At 38.8% G+C, this 21,447-nt stretch overlaps 1 protein-coding gene across 2 annotated transcripts in view; it reads right to left on the bottom strand.

Annotated features, from left to right (window-relative positions):
* Positions 1-204: 204 nt before the first annotated feature.
* Positions 205-21,447, bottom strand: part of LOC128640071 (glycine N-acyltransferase) — a 58,653-nt gene continuing 37,410 nt past the window's right edge. For both annotated transcript variants that reach the window (XM_053692395.1, XM_053692396.1), the window contains exon 6: positions 205-661. In XM_053692395.1, coding sequence (XP_053548370.1) covers positions 262-661 — 400 coding nt within the window. In that variant the 3' untranslated portion in view covers positions 205-261. The remainder of the gene's footprint in view (positions 662-21,447) is intronic.

Raw genomic sequence — 21,447 nt, 5'->3', positions numbered from 1 at the left:
CATGTTTAAATGTGGACCTGCCAGTCCCTTTAATTATGGATTTATCTTTATCCTATGATTTTTTTGTGGGCTTTAACTCACCTTACTTTGAAATATCAGTAGCAACATGAAATTATTTTGGGGGTTTATGTCCCTTTAAGTGGCTATGTGGCCCTGCTTTAAGTTTTCATCCCAGGTCAAGCACTTTTTTGTTATGAACAAAAACACCTTGCAAATAATTTATCTGGCATTTTAAATACAAGTGGTGCACAATACATTAGGCTAAATTGGATGAAAATTCCATTGCACCCAGCTGCCACAGTAATTAAATCCTGCCTTCAGCATGGCAGCTTGGCTTGTTTTGTTGTCAGCTGCCACATGGCAGTACAGTGGACCTCCTTTGCTAAGAATTTTCCTAGTAAGCCTAATTATCATTATTCTAAGCAATCCTTGATTGCGGTAATCCTGATGTGTATAACCCATCCGGTGTTCTGTAGACTGCTCACTTAATGCCCAAGCAAGAGGAGGGCCCACACCTCTTTTTCGTAAACAGACATTGGGAAATGTCTGGATACAGCGCTCCACATAACGCAGACTTAGTTCATTACCCCCAAATGCCCACTCTGCATTAACAGCTGGTGCTTCTTCTGGGGACAGGGAAGACAGCTGCAGTTCATTGGCACTGTGAAGGAAACAGAGACAGAATATAAAATAATAGTTATACATAAAATAGAAACAGACAATAGAGAAAAGTCGATAACCCTACATAGTATTTAGTTTTATTTTATATGATAGTCTAAAGCCGGAATGTCCTTTTTTACTATACTTTCCATATTATAGAGTAGATTAACCCCTTAAGTGTTAGCGATGGCTCTGACCCATTGCAGTGCTTCCCACTCTGGTGCTAACGACGGGTCAGAGCTGTCGCTAGCACTCTCCCACCTTGAGGGAGATCTGGGGGTTCCCAACCGCTCCTACCCCGGGGGTTCACGTTATGCATGGTGACGTCACGTGCAACTTTATTTATACTTAACAGTGTAAAGTATAGGAGCAGGGGGCATGCTACTTAGAAGTCTGGCGGACCTGATCCGACAGTGCGGTCCGCCAGACCTTGCTGAATACGGAGAGCAATACGCTCCCCATATTCAGCATTGCACCAGCAGCTCACAAGAGCTGCTGGTGCAACGCCGCCCCCTGCAGACTCGCGGCCAATCAGCCACCAGTAGGGGGTGTCAATCAACCCAATCGTACTCGATCGGGTTGAATTCCGGCGATGTCTGTCCGCCTGCTCAGAGCAGGCGGACAGGTTATGGAGCAGCGGTCTTTGTGACCGCTGCTTCATAACTGCTGTTTCTGGCGAGCCTGCAAGCTCGCCAGAAACACGGGGCATCAAGCTCCATTTGGAGCTTGATATATAGGCTCCTGTATCTCAGGCATCTAAGCAGCTACAGACCCCCAAGACCCACCATTGGAAAGGTAATCGCCTAACCTTTCCAACAGTTTAAGTTTTGGGGATCTGAGGAAAAAAAAGTTTAAAAAATTGTTTTTAAAAAAAAAAAAAAAAACGTAAAAAAGTTTAGCACCCAGAGGCGCGATCCGATATATGGCGTAGGTTTCAGCGCAAGCGTGGGAACCTGCACCGCCCGTAATTTCACCTCGCACATCGGGGTATTACACATACCCCGCTGGCAGTTCCTAAAGTGCCGTAAGTCTGATAAACTAGCAATGTCCAGAAATGAGCGTAACTACAAATTTCTGGAGTCGCTAGTGACTTACGGCACTTTAGAAACTGCGGGCGCCTAAGAAAACTAAAGGAAATATCAAATCTCCCATAACAGTCTAACCTGACTCCCAAAAATAGCCGACACGTAAAACCTCTATATCCGCAATCCCCCCTCTCACTACTAATAATAAATGTATTAACCCCTAGACCGACAACCCCCCACAACGCAATAAGCCTAAGTATTAACCCCTAAACCGCCATAGCCCACATTGGCTATTAAATGTATTAACCCCTAATCTGCTGCCGCCAACGTCGCCGCCACTATAATAAAGTTATTAACCCCTAAACCTAAGTCTAACCCTAACCCTAACACCCCCCTAACTTAAATATTATTTAAATAAATCTAAATAATATTACTATTATTAACTAAATTATTCCTATTTAAAACTAAATACTTACCTATAAAATAAACCCTAAGATAGCTACAATATAATTAATAATTACATTGTAGCTATTTTAGGATTTATTTTTATTTTACATGCAACTTTGTATTTATTTTAACTAGGTACAATAGCTATTAAATAGTTAATAACTATTTAATAGCTACCTAGTTAAAATAATTACAAATTTACCTGTAAAATAAAACCTAACCTAAGTTACAATAACACCTAACACTACACTATCATTAAATTAATTCAATTAATTAACTACAATTATCTTAAATTAAATACAATTAGATAAAATAAGCTATAGTACAAAAAAAACAAACACTAAATTACAGAAAATAATAAAAATATACAAGAAGTTTAAACTAATTACACCTAATCTAAGCCCCCCAATAAAATAAAAAAGCCCCCCAAAATAATAAAATTCCCTACCCTATACTAAATTACAAATAGCCCTTAAAAGGGCTTTTTGATGGCCATTGCCCCAAAGTAATCAGCTCTTTTACCTGTAAAAAAAGAAATACAACCCCCCCAACATTAAAACCCACCACCCACACCCAACCTTACTCTAAAACCCACCCAATCTCCCCTTAAAAAAAACTAACACTACCCCATTGAAGATCACCCTACCTTGAGCCATCTTCACCCAGCCGGGCAGAAGTCTTCATCCGATCCGGGCACAAGTGGTCCTCCATCCGTGCAGAAGTCTTCATCCAAGCGGCATCTTCTTTCTTCTTCCATCCGGAGCGGAGCGGGTCCATCTTGAAGACATCCGACGCGAAGCATCCTTCCTGGTCGACAGACTAATGAAGAATGAAGGTTCCTTTAAATGACGTCATCCAAGATGGCATCCCTTGAATTCCGATTGGCTGATAGGATTCTATCAGCCAATCGGAATTAAGGTAAGAAAAATCCTATTGGCTGATGCAATCAGCTAATCGGATTGAAGTTCAATCTGATTGGCTGATCCAATCAGCCAAAAGGATTGAGCTCGCATTCTATTGGCTGATTGTAACAGCCAATAGAATGCGAGGTCAATCCGATTGGCTGATCAGCCAATAGGATTTTTCCTACCTTAATTCCGATTGGCTGATAGAATCCTATCAGCCAATCGGAATTCAAGGGACGCCATCTTGGATGACGTCATTTAAAGGAACCTTCATTCGCCGTTAGTCCGTCGGCCAGGAAGGATGTGTGTGGGTGGTGGGTTTTAATGTTGGGGGGGTTGTAGTTCTTTTTTTACAGGTAAAAGAGCAGATTACTTTGGGGCAATGCCCCACAAAAGCTATTTTAAGGGCTATTTGTCATTTAGTATAGGGTAGGGAATTTTATTATTTTGGGGGGCTTTTTATTTTATTAGGAGGCTTAGATTAGGTGTAATTAGTTTAAACTTCTTGTATTTTTTTTTTATTTTCTGTAATTTAGGGGGTTTTTTGTACTATAGTTTATTTTATTTAATTGTATTTAATTTTAGATAATTGTAGTTAATTAATTTAATTAATTTAATGATAGTGTAGGGTTAGGTGTTATTGTAACTTAGGTTAGGTTATATTTTACAGGTAAATTTGTCTTTATTTTAGCTAGGTAGTTATAAAATAGTTAATAACTATTTAATAACTATTCTACGGCGACGTTGGCAGCGGCAGATTAGGGGTTAATACATTTAATAGGCTATGTGGGCTATGGCGGTTTAGGGGTTAATACAGTTTATTAGTTATTGCGGTGGGGGATTGCGGTTGACAGGTAGATAGACATTGCGTATGCGTTAGGTGTTAGTTACGGTGCTCCCATACTCAGAGCAAGGCCTGCTACGGCTGCATTTTATGGCGAGGTGAAAATGGAGTAAGATTTCTCCATTTTTGCCATAAAAGGCGCTGGATATTGGATACCGACTTACGACGCGGTCCCATGTTGGCCTATCGGAGTAAAAATTGCGAGCGACGGGTGAAATATACTGCCGTAACTTGTATGCTACGCCGTATATGTAATACCAAAATCGCGCAAAATCTGGCGTCGCCGGCTTTTGCGGGCGATGCTGCATATTGGATCGGGCCCCAGGTGGGAAAGTACTTAGCACTCAAAGGGTTAAGCAGCAGGAACCTCATGGCTCAAATGATAATTGCCTTTTTGTCAACAGTCATAGCACTCAAAAGGTCCTATTAGCTTAGGGCTAAAAAAAACATTAAATTTAAAATTATATTTGCATCCAGGACATGTGGGGCAATAGGGAGTTATAAAATGTGTAATCATATTCATAGCAAAATAGTTGATGAGGTTGGAAGAAGACAGAAGTCCGTCGAGTTCAACCTTTACAGATCCTACTTGATTTACAATAAAGAAGCTGGCAATACCGGAGAATTTTCAGCATTTTTGCTATCACTCCATTTAAACAGAAATGGAGCCTTGTTTTATTTATTTACCTGTCAAAACTATAGATATTGTAAGTAGACAAGAAATATAAAGGAATGATCAGTGCTCAGTTGTTCCACCAAAAGATAGGTTATGTTTTTACTAAGAAAGTGTATATAGATTTCTGCACCTATCTGTGAGGTATATACAGGTGGGATGTATATGTTCCCTGTAAGCTTAATGGGTGTAAGTATTGAGCTGCTTGAACATGTACGATTCAGTGTACCCCTGACACTGACAGAAAAAATAAAATACAAGCGAAATATCGAAAGAAGTTCAGCGCTACAAACACGTAGGATATGAATACAATGTTACTATGTCAAATATAATGAATGTCTCTCAGGTGTGATAGACAATTGTCCTATCTTTCCCACTGGTTCTACGTAAACTGATTTAGGACAAAGTCAGGTAGATATAAAAGTACAAATATTGTAGTGCAATGAATTGGTGATAATAAGTAGAAGTCAATGGCAACAATTGCAACAATGGTGCTGGGGGATAAGTAGTATACCCTTACCAGAGGGTACCTCAATCTTATGAGGTAATGTCAGCGCGTCTGTTTTAATTCTCTCCGGTCTGTCTTGGATTTTCCTCCTGTGTGTGAAGAGATCCAGGTCTTTACATTCGTGCCGACTTGTGTATGGTGCTTTCAATCTGGGAACTTCCTTGTCTTTTATATCACTGGCTTGGTGTCTCCTCGTAGTATGGTGGTTCAGTCTGGATCTTGGCTCTCACCGTATTTAATGGGATATAGCAAAGAAAAAGAAAGAGCACATAGCGTGATACTGTATAAATAAAAATGTATTACATTCAAGACAGGGATAAGAAATGCACTCACATTAAACAACCTCAATCCGTATGAGGTAAGTAAGAACGTGTAAATATATTTTTATACACCTTACACAGGTGTTGCTGTGGACCGGTATTTCTATGTGTTCGTGATGTTGCTGTGTAAACACCAATGGTACACTCTTTTTAAATGGTGTCTTTATAGGTTCCAAAAATGTACCTGTGCCAGGTATTCGTAAAGTTCACTTGGTGGTGGTTTACACTTCACTCTGTGAGGACTGTACTGTATTAGCACGGGTAACTGGAAGTGTTAACCAGAAATAATAATAAAAGGTATCAGTGCCTGCTATGGTCAGTTGGTTAAGGCAGCTGTTCCGTCAGGACCTTTCTGGAAAAGCAATATATAGGTAGGCAGGTCAGTGTTTGCCACTTCGATAGCCTAATCTGTGGCTTGGTGAGTATCGCATAAGTTGTATAGTGCTGAATGTTTGCGTGTATAGGTAAGCGTAAAATGCAAGGTATTAGAACTCCAAATGGTGGTGTATATATTGTAGAGATACAGCACTCAAAAACATGCAGCTAGTAACGGTCAAGTGGACGAGCCGTATAGGTATCGTCAGGGACCGCTGTGAGTCACTGTGCAGATGTCAGCCGCTTCGGAAAAAGAACAAAGCCACACTCAAAAAATGTAATCCTTACGCGTTTCGAAGCGTGGAAAATGCTTCTTCGTCAGAGGAAGTTTGTGGCTTGTTTGCAGAAGTGGCTGTAATTTAAAGGGCTTTGAGTGGGCGTCTTAGTTCCGTTGCACGTTATACGTCATAGCGTTTGCGGCTGCAGTTTGACAGAGACTCACGTGTTGCCTTGGAAACAATTTTTGTATGTATGAATTCCTTCTATGTTCGAACTTAGTTGGGAAATAGAAGTGTATTTTTCAACTGGGTTAAAAAAAGGTGAAGAAATTATTTCCTCGAAATGTATGTACCCTAAGACTTATAAGTAAAACCGGAAATATAATAAAACCTTCTAAAAACGCTTGTTGTATATGTTACTGATAGGGACTGACTCCTGTTTTTTCAAACAAGTATGAGTGATACATGTAACCATATTCATGATTCTTTTGGGTTACATAGTGATTTATTAAAATTAAATTCTAGTGGCCGGCTGCCCAATTAGTGTTGGAGCCTGTATAAAAATGTATTTCCTTTTTTCGCTTGCGAGTGCCTTTGCTGAAGGAGTTGGAGGAATGTTCTATTGTTTCTATATGAACAGATTATAGTTTATAACTAAACAAATGTGAATTAGTATGTGTAGCGCTTGAATAAGGGGGGGTAAGGGAATTTTAGGACCTATAAGGAGTGTATGATATATTATGTTATACTAAGCTCCCTTAGTGGCTCTAAAATCAAATCCAATGACTACATCAATTGTATGGTTGGAAATAAATACATACTGTCTAATGGACCGGTAAAAGATTACGATCTGGATGTGACCCCTTGCTGGATATGGACAGCCAAAAAATACTACTAGTGAGAAGTATGTTCATTGTGGGTTGAGAGAGAACTGATTTTAAGTGTGGGAATATTACTGGTTACAGAAAAGCTGCTAGATCTATATCTTCATTCATGCCCCTTGGGGTCATGGTGCCCATATAATGTATCCAGTATGATTCTCTTTGTCTCAACTTTTGAAATCTATCCCCTCCTCTATCTGGGGCCAGAACATGTTCAAGGATAGTGCCTTTTAGAAGTGCAGGGTTTTGTTGATGGAAATGCTTGAAATGTCTGGATAGGCTATGATCTTTATAACCTTCTTCGATGTTTTTCAGATGTTCCAATAAACGAGTTTTGTAAGTCCTTTTTGTGCGTCCGATATATTGAAGTTTACACGGGCATTCCAATAGATATACCACATAACTGGTTTTACAGTTAGTGAGTCTGTTGATATTGCATTTCTTGTGTGGAAATGTATGAGACTGTACCATTTTGGTGGGTTTTTTTGGGTGATATGCGTGTTCACATCCCTTGCAATTCAGGCGGTTACATTTGTAAAAACCTTTGCTTTTTACTGTTAGCCAATTTTCTCCAGACTTCTTTTTAATTTGGGTGGGGGCCAGCATTTGTTTAAAATTTAGATTTTTTCTAAAGATTATTTTTGGTGCTGGGCCTATGGCATTTTTCAAAAGTTTGTCCTGCTGTAATATTGGCCAAAACTTTCTTAGGATCTTTTTAATTTCTGGAGCCGCTTCATTGTATGTTGTGATCAACGAGATCTTTTGTGGTTTATTAATGTTGTTTTTTGTTTGGCCTTGTAATAAGTTTTTTCTTTCTAACTGTCTCACTTTTTTTCGGGAGTTCTCAATCAATTTTTTTGGATATTTCTTTTCAATAAACTTGGTTTTCAGCATGTCTGATTCTGTGTTGTAATCTTGAATTTTGGAGCAGTTCCTTCGCACTCTCTGGAACTGTCCGAACGGAATGTTATTTATCCATGGTCGGTAATGACCACTGTCGGCTCTGAGATAGCCGTTACAGTCGGTTTCTTTGGTGTATAATTTTGTTAAGATCTCTTCATTTTCGTGGAATAACACTAGATCTAGATATTCTATACTTGTATCTGAAATTTTAGATGTAAATTTCAGATTATAAATATTTGTGTTGAGATACTTGATGAATTCACTACTTGTTTTTTCGTCTCCTTCCCATATGACCACGATGTCATCAATGTACCTTCCCCACCATATCACATTGTGCTGGAAAGGGTTGTTGGTATAAATGTATGCTTTTTCCCATTCCCCCATGTAGAGGTTTGCATAGCTGGGGGCCATAGTGGTCCCCATGGCTGTCCCACTGATTTGTAAAAAGAATCTACCTCTGGTTCCAAAATTAACTTCGTACATAAGAGACTCCACGGACCTAATCACGAAATTGGGACAAAGAGAATGGAAAAATACATAGAAATGGATGACACTAGATGTGTCATCCCTATATACTTGTATTCCGCATAACCTGGGAATACAGACCATGTCACAAGTATTAAAAGAGACATCCCTGACAGATATACATCAACAGTTCATTCTGGATAGCATCAGGTTTGTCCTAGAAAAAAACTATTTTCTTTTTGATGGTAGATTCTTTTTACAAATCAGTGGGACAGCCATGGGGACCACTATGGCCCCCAGCTATGCAAACCTCTACATGGGGGAATGGGAAAAAGCATACATTTATATCTAGATCTAGTGTTATTCCACGAAAATGAAGAGATCTTAACAAAATTATACACCAAAGAAACAGACTGTAACGGCTATCTCAGAGCCGACAGTGGTCATTACCGACCATCGATAAATAACATTCCGTTCGGACAGTTCCAGAGAGTGCGAAGGAACTGCTCCAAAATTCAAGATTACAACACAGAATCAGACATGCTGAAAACCAAGTTTATTGAAAAGAAATATCCAAAAAAATTGATTGAGAACTCCCGAAAAAAAGTGAGACAGAAAGAAAAAACTTATTACAAGGCCAAACAAAAAACAACATTAATAAACCACAAAAGATCTCGTTGATCACAACATACAATGAAGCGGCTCCAGAAATTAAAAAGATCCTAAGAAAGTTTTGGCCAATATTACAGCAGGACAAACTTTTGAAAAATGCCATAGGCCCAGCACCAAAAATAATCTTTAGAAAAAAATCTAAATTTTAAACAAATGCTGGCCCCCACCCAAATTAAAAAGAAGTCTGGAGAAAATTGGCTAACAGTAAAAAGCAAAGGTTTTTACAAATGTAACCGCCTGAATTGCAAGGGATGTGAACACGCATATGACCCAAAAAAAACCACCAAAATGGTACAGTCTCATACATTTCCACACAAGAAATGCAATATCAACAGACTCACTAACTGTAAAACCAGTTATGTGGTATATCTATTGGAATGCCCATGTAAACTTCAATATATCGGACGCACAAAAAGGACTTACAAAACTCGTTTATTGGAACATCTGAAAAACATCGAAGAAGGTTATAAAGATCATAGCCTATCCAGACATTTCAAGCATTTCCATCAACAAAACCCTGCACTTCTAAAAGGCACTATCCTTGAACATGTTCTGGCCCCAGATAGAGGAGGGGATAGATTTCAAAAGTTGAGACAAAGAGAATCATACTGGATACATTATATGGGCACCATGACCCCAAGGGGCATGAATGAAGATATAGATCTAGCAGCTTTTCTGTAACCAGTAATATTCCCACACTTAAAATCAGTTCTCTCTCAACCCACAATGAACATACTTCTCACTAGTAGTATTTTTTGGCTGTCCATATCCAGCAAGGGGTCACATCCAGATCGTAATCTTTTACCGGTCCATTAGACAGTATGTATTTATTTCCAACCATACAATTGATGTAGTCATTGGATTTGATTTTAGAGCCACTAAGGGAGCTTAGTATAACATAATATATCATACACTCCTTATAGGTCCTAAAATTCCCTTACCCCCCCTTATTCAAGCGCTACACATACTAATTCACATTTGTTTAGTTATAAACTATAATCTGTTCATATAGAAACAATAGAACATTCCTCCAACTCCTTCAGCAAAGGCACTCGCAAGCGAAAAAAGGAAATACATTTTTATACAGGCTCCAACACTAATTGGGCAGCCGGCCACTAGAATTTAATTTTAATAAATCACTATGTAACCCAAAAGAATCATGAATATGGTTACATGTATCACTCATACTTGTTTGAAAAAACAGGAGTCAGTCCCTATCAGTAACATATACAACAAGCGTTTTTAGAAGGTTTTATTATATTTCCGGTTTTATTTATAAGTCTTAGGGTACATACATTTCGAGGAAATAATTTCTTCCCCTTTTTTTAACCCAGTTGAAAAATACACTTCTATTTCCCAACTAAGTTCGAACATAGAAGGAATTCATACATACAAAAATCGTTTCCAAGGCAACACGTGAGTCTCTGTCAAACTGCAGCCGCAAACGCTATGACGTATAACGTGCAACGGAACTAAGACGCCCACTCAAAGCCCTTTAAATTACAGCCACTTCTGCAAACAAGCCACAAACTTCCTCTGACGAAGAAGCATTTTCCACGCTTCGAAACGCGTAAGGATTACATTTTTTGAGTGTGGCTTTGTTCTTTTTCCGAAGCGGCTGACATCTGCACAGTGACTCACAGCGGTCCCTGACGATACCTATACGGCTCGTCCACTTGACCGTTACTAGCTGCAAGTTTTTGAGTGCTGTATCTCTACAATATATACACCACCATTTGGAGTTCTAATACCTTGCATTTTACACTTACCTATACACGCAAACCCTATACACGCAAATATTCAGCACTATACAATTTTTGCGATACTCACCAAGCCACAGATTAGGCTATCGAAGTGGCAAACACTGACCTGCCTACCTATATATTGCTTTTCCAGAAAGGTCCTGACGGAACAGCTGCCTTAACCAACTGACCATAGCAGGCACTGATACCTTTTATTATTATTTCTGGTTAACACTTCCAGTTACCCGTGCTAATACAGTACAGTCCTCACAGAGTGAAGTGTAAACCACCACCAAGTGAACTTTACAGATACCTGGCACAGGTACATTTTTGGAACTTATAAAGACCCAATTTAAAAAGAGTGTACCATTGGTGTTTACACAGCAACATCACGAACACATAGAAATACCGGTCCACAGCAACACCTGTGTAAGGTGTATAAAAATATATTTACACGTTCTTACTTACCTCATAAGGATTGAGGTTGTTTAATGTGAGTGCATTTCTTATCCCTGTCTTGAATGTAATAAATTTTTATTTATACAGTATCACGCTATGTGCTCTTTCTTTTTCTTTGCTATATCCCATTAAATACGGTGAGAGCCAAGATCCAGACTGAACCACCATACTACGAGGAGACACCAAGCCAGTGATATAAAAGACAAGGAAGTTCCCAGATTGAAAGCACCATACACAAGTCGGCACGAATGTAAAGACCTGGATCTCTTCACACACAGGAGGAAAATCCAAGACAGACCGGAGAGAATTAAAACAGACGCGCTGACATTACCTCATAAGATTGAGGTACCCTCTGGTAAGGGTATACTACTTATCCCCCAGCACCATTGTTGCAATTGTTGCCATTGACTTCTACTTATTATCACCAATTCATTGCACTACAATTTTGTACTTTTATATCTACCTGACTTTGTCCTAAATCAGTTTACGTAGAACCAGTGGGAAAGATAGGACAATTGTCTATCACACCTGAGAGACATTCATTATATTTGACATAGTAACATTGTATTCATATCCTACGTGTTTGTAGCGCTGAACTTCTTTCGATATTCCGCTTGTATTTTATTGTAAGTAGACAACCCAAGGTATTTATTTAGACCCATTTTGGTATATTTCAGGTCACCATTTCACCGTCAAATGTGATCAAATAATACAAATTGTTATTTTTTTCACAAACTTTGCATTTCTCACTGAATTTATTTACATACTGCTTGTGTAATGGCACAAATGGTTATAAACACATCTCTGGGATCCCTTTTGTTAAAAAATAGCAGCCATATATTGCTTTTCCAATGCTTTTCGGTAATTAGAAGGCCATTAAATGCAGCTGCTCACTACACTTTTTTTATTCCCGGCAGTGAAGGGGTTAATTAGGTATCATGTCAGGTTAATTTTAGCTTTAGTGTAGAGATTACCCTCCCATCTGACATTTCCCACCCCCTGATCCCTCCTAAACAGCTCTCTTCCCTCCCCTCCTCCCACTGGTCCCCCCATCTTAAGTACTAGCAGACAAGTCTTCTAATGAAAAATTTAAAACTTTTTTTTTCTCTAATGAAATGTTTGTTTTTTTTTTCTCCAGGGTAGGATCCCCCCTAACCCTCCAACCTCCCTGCCCCCCCCCCCCCAAACCACTCTCTAACCATCTGTAACTCTCCCCCCTCTAACTATTGCAGCCATCTTAGACAGCTGCCAGTACCTATAAACCCCTTTTTTATTTTTGATTTTGATTTTCTGTAGTCTAGTGGTCCCAACCCCCCCAACACACACACACACCTCCAAACCCTTTTTTGTAGTGTAAAGATAATAATTTTTTAAGGACATTAAAGGGACACTAAACCAATTTTTCTCTTTAATGATTCAGATAGAGCATGCACTTTTAAGCAACTTTCTAATTTACTCCTAGTATACATTTTTCTTTGTTCTTTTGCTATCTCTATTTAAAAAGTAGAAATGTGAAGCTTAAGAGTCAGCCCATTTTTGGTTGAGAACCTGGGTTATGCTTGCTTATTGGTTTGCTAAATGTAGCCACCAATAAGCAAGCGCTATCCAGGATGCTGAACCTAAATTGGGTTGGCTCCTAAGCTTTAAATTCCTGCTTTATAAATAAAGATAGCAAGAGAACAAAGAAAAATTGATAGTAGGAGTAAATTACAAAGTTGCTTAAAATTGCATGCTCTATCTGAATCATTAAATAAAAAAATGGTATCCCTTTAAGAAATTGAAACAATCTTCAAAATGTAAATATAATGTATGTAGGCCCATTGCGGCAAACACCAATTCCATCTTTCTAACATATCAATATTTCTGCACAAAATATTAAGACCATATGTAAAGCAATCTATGTCTTATGTCAGGGGCACTAGTGATTTTCTACAAAAATTGTGTTATTTGCTATGGTATCTAAAGAGTGTATTTTGTACTCTGTTGATGTTGTAAGTCTCTAAACTTGTATCACTCAAACAAGTGGGATAGTAGGGCCCATTAGTAATGTATTTGCTTCGAGAATTAATTTTGGAGTTATTAGAGATTTTTCTCTAATTACTTTTTGTTTCAGGACAGCTTTATTATTTGCAGAAGCAGGGTACAGCTATAGGATCCAGCGTTGCTCCTACCTATGACAACATTTTCATGAATCCCACATTGTCACTATATAGATTATATCTTTGGCATATAGAGGGGTGACATTGGATCCCCTTATGATTTTCTACAGGATTTAAATGGAGTTAGACTACTATAGTAAATTTTAAACACTAGGGTCTATAAAGAGAATGGTGTCTTAAAAACTGACATTTTTAAGAATAGCTTGCTTCACTACACAAGTTCCTATCTAGAGCCTCAACTAAAATCTCTCCAATTCCGTCATTTATTAAGAGTGTGAAGAATAGTACAGGATGAGGAATTGGTTCTTGAACGCCTTCAAAAAATGGGTCAGCAGTTTATTGAGGGGGGCTATACAGAAATTGAGATACAGGAAGTGATTGAAAAAGTCCACAAGACATCACGTCTTGAGACACGATAAGAGGGAAAGAAAGTAATAGAGTTGCTTTTGTAACTAAAAATAATCAGTTATATCCTAAGGTATATAATATTTTTAAAAGTATTGTAATATTCTCAGAGTGTCCCCCCAGTGTTTGTCCCTTTCAGAAACCTCCACTTAAGGTACATAAAAGATCTGTGGGTATTAGGGATAAGTTGGTAAGAGCAGATGTAGGGAGTTTAAAGTCTAGTAAGATAGGGTATATTACTACTAGAATTGTGGATGATATCCCTGTTTGAACTGCTCAAATTGTAATATGATTAAGGGTGATCTTTTTTTGCACCCATCTATGTGTCAAAGATTTGGTATCCAAGGTTTCTTTAGATGCAATACCAGCTATGTAGTGTACCTCATAAAATGCCCATGGGGGATTATCTATATAGTAGAAACTGCACAAATGGTGAGGGATAGAATAGTCCAGCATAAATCATCTATAAGAGAAAGGATAGAGAAGCACCCAGTGGAGGCTCCTCCATATGTTCACAGCCGCACGTGAACCCCCAGCCCAAATGAAGGGGAAAAAAAACTTTGAATAAAATATAATTTTTCCAATATCCCCCTATTGGAAAAATGATATGTAATTTATAGCCCCAAAAAAATGAAAGCCAAAGTCTTTTTAAAAAAAAATAAAAAATGTTTGTAATTTTTTTTTATTTAACCACACATGCGGTTAGCCTGATGCCTGTCATTATAATGCTCTCACTAGATTTGCCTGCAACCTGCTCCACCTCCCAACCCATCCCTATACTGTCTTAATCGCACAGTTCAGCCTGTGCGATAGACAGTGTGAGTGAGCAGAGAGGTGGTGCTAACGGTCATCACTACAGTCATGTGATGATGCTGTGGCTTGATAAGGCTCCTCCCGCGCTACACTTAGAACCCCAGAGTGATTCAGGGGCCCCAAGCTTGTCAGGTGCCCGACCGGGCCCCCCACATACCACCATTATTTGCAGCATCCAGCTGCATAGAAAATTTTGTCAGTAAGGGTTCTTTACATGCTGCACGGCAGGCACTGTAAACTACAAGTTCCACAATGCTGTGCAGCAAATGTCTCCTTCAAATCAGAGTGGGAGGGAGGAGTTCCCACCAGGACTACAAGCAAAACAGTGAGTGAGGAGGAAGAGCGCTCCTGTCACAGCTGAAGCAGCTAAGGTTGCCACCAGGTTAGATCCACTGTCTGTGCCTGCTTTGCTAAGTTTAAATAAGGTTTGTAGTGGTGTGTGACACCTCCTTTGATCTGCTATGCTGCCAGCTGAGCCTTCCCTGTGTCAGACACAAAAAGTTCTGTGCAGGGCTTCTCCCGGCTATAACTTTGTCTGTTTATCTTCTTGCTGATCAGGTCAGCTATGCAGACTGCTCACTCCTGCTAAATGAGACTCGGAAGGAAGAGGGTCTTTAATATGCTAAAAAATAAGTGAAAACAATAGCAATGGCTGGCTGCCCTTAACCCTCTGACCCCAATGCCATAAATGAGTATGAGTTGACAGTTAAAGTGCTGATAAAATATAGGCTTACACACAATTTTAAAAGTGTCTTAGTGACTTTAATCACTAGCTGTATTAAATGTTATGCAACTGCTGGTTAAAGCCATTAAGACCCTTTATAAATCTGCACACAGGTTAATTTTTTTTTTTTTTATTAATATACATTAAACACAAGTAAAAATATGAAATGTCTTTAGGATTTAACCATCAGTTGCATAACAATTAATACTGCTACTGGTTAAAGTCAGTGATATTCCATAAATCTGTACCAAAAATTATGAATATTTTACTTATGTATGATGAATTATGGGCATTATTGAGTTTTCTTTCATATCTTAAAAAGACATTACTCATTTTTTTTAGTCAAATTGTAAAATTGTGGGTATTTTAAAATACCAAGAAAAAAAACATGTTGTTTTTAAGTTTTGTAATGCCATTGCCCACCAGTAACACAGTGAGAGAGATCATCTTATCAGCCTGTCCATCAGGTAAAATACCTATTTTACCTGCTGGAGTATATTACAAATAAACATATTTATTATTGTCCTTTGAAATGGCTGCTTTTGCCCGTTGTATCTTCACCTATACTGAATGGTAAAGCTCAAATATTCATTTTCAGTTGTTCTCTCAGACACAGATAACATAAGGAGACTTTGTGTGTGTGTACAAAAAGTGATAATGTAAGGAGAATTCATATACCTGCAAGTGCTTCTGTTCCAAAGAGCAAAACCAGCTAGCTAATAGAAAAAAATAAACTTAAAAGAAGAGTTTCACATTGGGAGTAAGGAGGGCATTTTTTTTTAACAAACTGTTCTTGTTCCCTGCTTTGTGATACAAGTGGTATTTTCCAAGTGGTCTACCATGGCATTGGGGGAGGGGGGGCGGTCCCTGTCCCAAGTTTAGTCCCAAATTTATAGTGGAGGCCCTGCCTGTCACTGTGTCTCAATACAACACCCTGTAATGTACTGTAACAGTAACTCATTGTCTCTGTGCTCATATTGTCCCCCACCAATTACATATTGTATTCACAAGTGTGCGTTTTATTACAAGGTTAGTAATATGTACCGGTCTGAATAACAGTTCATTTGAGTGCATCATACGTTATCATGCCTGCATGATGTGCTAACATATCCATTCTACTGTATGTACCATATATGTACCATGTCTGCATGATGTGCTAACATATCCATGCTACTGTATGTACCATATATGTACCATGTCTGCATGATGTGCTAACATGTCCATTCTACTGTATGTACCATCTCTCTCTCTTTTTCTCTCTCTTTCTCTCTCTCTCTCTTTCTTTATATCTCTTTCACTCTCTTTCTCTCTCTCTTTCTCTCTCTCTCTCTCTCTCTCTCTCTCTCTCTTTCTCTCCCTCTCTTTCTCTCTCTCTCCCTCTCTTTCTCTCTCTCTCTCTCTCTCTCTCTCTCTCTCTCTCTCTCTTTCTCTCTCTCTCCCTCTCTCTCACTCGCTCTCTTTCTCTCTCTCACCCTCTCTTTCTCTTTCTCCCTCTCTTTCTCTTTCTCTCCCTATCTTTTTCTCTCTCCCTCTCTTTTTCTCTCTCTCTCCCTCTCTTTTTTTCTCTCTCTCTCTCTCCCTCTCTCTCTCTTTCTCTCTCTCTCCCTCTCCGTGTGTATTTGTAGAGAGAGCCATCTGAGGGGCGTGGCTTTTTAAAGGGGTGTCGTCAGGGGCGGGGCCAAGTGTACCTCCATCTTCATAATTCACCAGCCGCCACTGGAAGCACCTGTGGCCCACCATTTTGTGCCGCTATATGTTCTGTTTCTCAACTTAGATTTAAGGAATATGTTCCACCTGATGTGGAAGAGATAGAGATTTATTTTTAAAGAGGCTTAAAGCCTTTTGGATATACAAACTTGATTCTTTTTTTTTCTGAGGTATGAATAGGGAGATAGATTGGAATTTATATTTGTCAATAATTTACTTATTAATTTCTGGTAAGAATTTATTTTTTGGTAAGAGTTTGGTTTTGCCTCTTGATAGTGACATAAACAAAATGTTTAACTGTAATTTTAATAAATTCTACTCTTTTCTTTAAATAATTTGCATGCTTTATGTTTTTTTCTTATTTCTCAACACATTTCTTTCATAAAGGTGGTTAGAGTCCACGATCCATTACTCCTGGGAATTATACTCCTCACTACTAAGAGGATGCACAGAAAGAGTTCCCCTGCTGTCACGTGTACAGCACTGGATTGGCTATCTACTGGAAGCAGTTTTTTTCTGCTTATGGTAAGTCCAGTAATATGGGTGCCTAACAGGTAAGTGTGGGGGTTGTTGTTGGCACCTGTTTAACATACAGGCTATTAGTAAGTTCTCAATTATATGGGTATATCATAACCTGGGGACAATTATGTCAGGCATTTTAGGCATGGGTTTAAAAGTACTTTATTTTCACCCTTTGTAGGCCTTAAGGTGCGTTAAGTTTTTTTTTTTCACTTGTCGGTTTGTTTGAGCTTGTCAATTTTTCAAGTGTCAGTTTGTTTGTTTGCTTAGACCTAGATTTGGAGTTTGGCGGTAGCCGTGAAAACCAGCGTTAGAGGCTCCTAACGCTGGTTTTAGGCTACCGCCGGTATTTAGAGTCACTCAAAATAGGGTCTAACGCTCACTTTTTAGCCGCGACTTTTCCATACCGCAGATCCCCTTACGTCAATTGCGTATCCTATCTTTTCAATGGGATCTTCCTAACTCCGGTATTTAGAGTCATTTCTGAAGTGAGCGTTAGACATCTAACGACAAAACTCCAGCCGCAGGAAAAAAGTCAGTAGTTAAGAGCTTTCTGGGCTAACGCCGGTTTATAAAGCTCTTAACTACTGTGCTCTAAAGTACACTAACACCCATAAACTACCTATGTACCCCTAAACCGAGGTCCCCCCACATCGCCGCCACTCGATTAAATTTTTTTAACCCCTAATCTGCCGACCGCCACCTACGTTATCCTTATGTACCCCTAATCTGCTGCCCCTAACACCGCCGACCCCTGTATTATATTTATTAACCCCTAATCTGCCCCCCACAACGTTGCCTCCACCTGCCTACACTTATTAACCCCTAATCTGCCGAGCGGACCTGAGCGCTACTATAATAAAGTTATTAACCCCTAATCCGCCTCACTAACCCTATAATAAATAGTATTAACCCCTAATCTGCCCTCCCTAACATCGCCGACACCTAACTTCAATTATTAACCCCTAATCTGCCGACCGGAGCTCACCGCTATTCTAATAAATGGATTAACCCCTAAAGCTAAGTCTAACCCTAATACTAACACCCCCCTAAGTTAAATATAATTTAAATCTAACGAAATAAATTAACTCTTATTAAATAAATTATTCCTATTTAAAGATAAATACTTACCTGTAAAATAAATCCTAATATAGCTACAATATAAATTATATTTATATTATAGCTATTTTAGGATTTATATTTATTTTACAGGTAACTTTGTATTTATTTTAACCAGGTACAATAGCTATTAAATAGTTAAGAACTATTTAATAGCTACAATAGTTAAAATAATTACAAATTTACCTGTAAAAGAAATCCTAACCTAAGTTACAATTAAAACTAACACTATACTATCAATAAATTAATTAAATAAACTACCTACAATTACCTACAATTAACCTAACACTACACTATCAATAAATTAATTAAATACAATTCCTACAAATAAATACTATTAAATAAACTTGCTAAAGTACAAAAAATAAAAAAGAACTAAGTTACAAAAAATAAAAAAGATATCTACAAACATAAGAAAAATATTACAACAATTTTAAACTAATTAAACCTACTCTAAGCCCCCTAATAAAACAACAAAGCCCCCCAAAATAAAAAATGCCCTACCCTATTCTAAATCACTAAAGTTAAAAGCTCTTTTACCTTTCCAGCCCTGAACAGGGCCCTTTGCGGGGCATGCCCCAAGAAGTTCAGCTCTTTTGCCTGTAAAAAAAAAACATACAATACCCCCCCCCAACATTACAACCCACCACCCACATACCCCTAATCTAACCCAAACCCCCCTTAAATAAAACTAACACTAAGCCCCTGAAGATTATCCTACCTTGTCTTCACCTCACCAGGTATCACCGATCTGTCCTGGCTCCAAAATCTTCATCCAACCCAAGCGGGGGTTGGCGATCCATCATCCGGTGCCTGAAGAGGTCCAGAAGAGGCTCCAAAGTCTTCATCCTATCCGGGAAGAAGAGGCGATCCGGACCGGCAACCATCTTGATCCAAGCGGCATCTTCTATCTTCATCCGATGACGACGGGCTCCATCCTGAAGACCTCCACCGCGGACCCATCTTCTTCCGGCGACGTCCAACTGCAGAATGACGGTTCCTTTAAGGGACGTCATCCAAGATGGCGTCCCTCGAATTCCGATTGGCTGATAGGATTCTATCAGCCAATCGGAATTTAGGTAGGAATATTCTGATTGGCTGATGGAATCAGCCAATCAGAATCAAGTTCAATCCGATTGGCTGATCCAATCAGCCAATCAGATTGAGCTTGCATTCTATTGGCTGATCGGAACAGCCAATAGAATGCGAGCTCAATCTGATTGGCTGATTGGATCAGCCAATCGGATTGAACTTGATTCTGATTGGCTGATTCCATCAGCCAATCAGAATATTCCTACCTTAATTCCGATTGGCTGATAGAATCCTATCAGCCAATCGGAATTCGAGGGACGCCATCTTGGATGACGTCCCTTAAAGGAACCGTCATTCAGCTAGTAGGCGTCGGGAGAAGAGGATGTTCCGCGTCGGAGGTCTGCAAGATGGATCCGGAAGAAAGAAGATTGAAGATGCCGTTGATAGAAGACTTCATCCGGATCATGGACCTCTTCAGCTCCCGCTTGGATGAAGACTTCATCCGGATCATGGACCTCTTCAGCTCCCGCTTGGATGAAGACTTCAGCCGGATCATGGACCTCTTCAGCCCCCCGCTTGGGCTTGGATCAGGACATCGGAGGAGCTCTTCAGGACGGATCGGTGAACCTGGCAGGGTGAAGATAAGGTAGGAAGATCTTCAGGGGCTTAGTGTTAGGTTTATTTAAGGGGGGTTTGGGTTAGATTAGGGGTATGTTGGTGGTGGGTTGTAAAGTTGGGGGGGGGTATTGTATGTTTTTTTTTACAGGCAAAAGAGCTGAATTCTTTGGGGCATGCCCCGCAAAGGGCCCTGTTCAGGGCTGGTAAGGTAAAAGAGCTTTGAACTGTAGTAATTTAGAATAGGGTAGGGCATTTTCTTATTTTGGGGGGTCTTTGTTATTTTATTAGGGGGCTTAGAGTAGGTGTAATTAGTTTAAAATTGTTGTAATATTTTTCTAATGTTTGTAAATATTTTTTTATTTTTTGTAACTTAGTTATTTTTTTTTTTGTACTTTAGCTAGTTTATTTAATTGTATTTATTTGTAGCAATTGTATTTAATTAATTTATTGATAGTGTAGTGTTAGGTTAATTGTAGGTAGTTTATTTAATTAATTTATTGATAGTCTAGTGTTAGGTTTATTTGTAACTTAGGTTAGGATTTATTTTACAGGTAATTTTGTAATTATTTTAACTAGGTAGCTATTAAATAGTTCTTAACTATTTAATAGCTATTGTACCTGGTTAAAATAAATACAAAGTTACCTGTAAAATAAATTTTAATCCTAAAATAGCTATAATATAAATATAATTTATATTGTAGCTATATTAGGGTTTATTTTACAGGTAAGTATTTATCTTTAAATAGGAATAATTTATTTAATAAGAGTTAATTTATTTCGTTAGATTTAAATTATATTTAACTTAGGGGGGTGTTAGTATTAGGGTTAGACTTAGCTTTAGGGGTTAATCCATTTATTAGAATAGCGGTGAGCTCCGGTCGGCAGATTAGGGGTTAATAATTGAAGTTAGGTGTCGGCGATGTTAGGGAGGGCAGATTAGGGGTTAATACTATTTATGATAGGGTTAGTGAGGCGGATTAGGGGTTAATAACTTTATTATAGTAGCGCTCAGGTCCGCTCGGCAGATTAGGGGTTAATAAGTGTAGGCAGGTGGAGGCGACGTTGTGGGGGGCAGATTAGGGGTTAATAAATATAATACAGGGGTCGGCGGTGTTAGGGCAGCAGATTAGGGGTACATAGGGATAATGTAAGTAGCGGCGGTTTACGGAGCGGCAGATTAGGGGTTAATAATAATATGCAGGGGTCAGCTATAGCGGGGGCGGCAGATTAGGGGTTAATAAGTGTAAGGTTAGG

The sequence above is a fragment of the Bombina bombina genome, chromosome 9 (assembly GCF_027579735.1).
Source record: "Bombina bombina isolate aBomBom1 chromosome 9, aBomBom1.pri, whole genome shotgun sequence".
NCBI lineage: Eukaryota > Metazoa > Chordata > Amphibia > Anura > Bombinatoridae > Bombina > Bombina bombina.
Note: the sequence above shows the minus strand (reverse complement) of the source record. Positions and strands in the feature narration are given on the sequence as shown.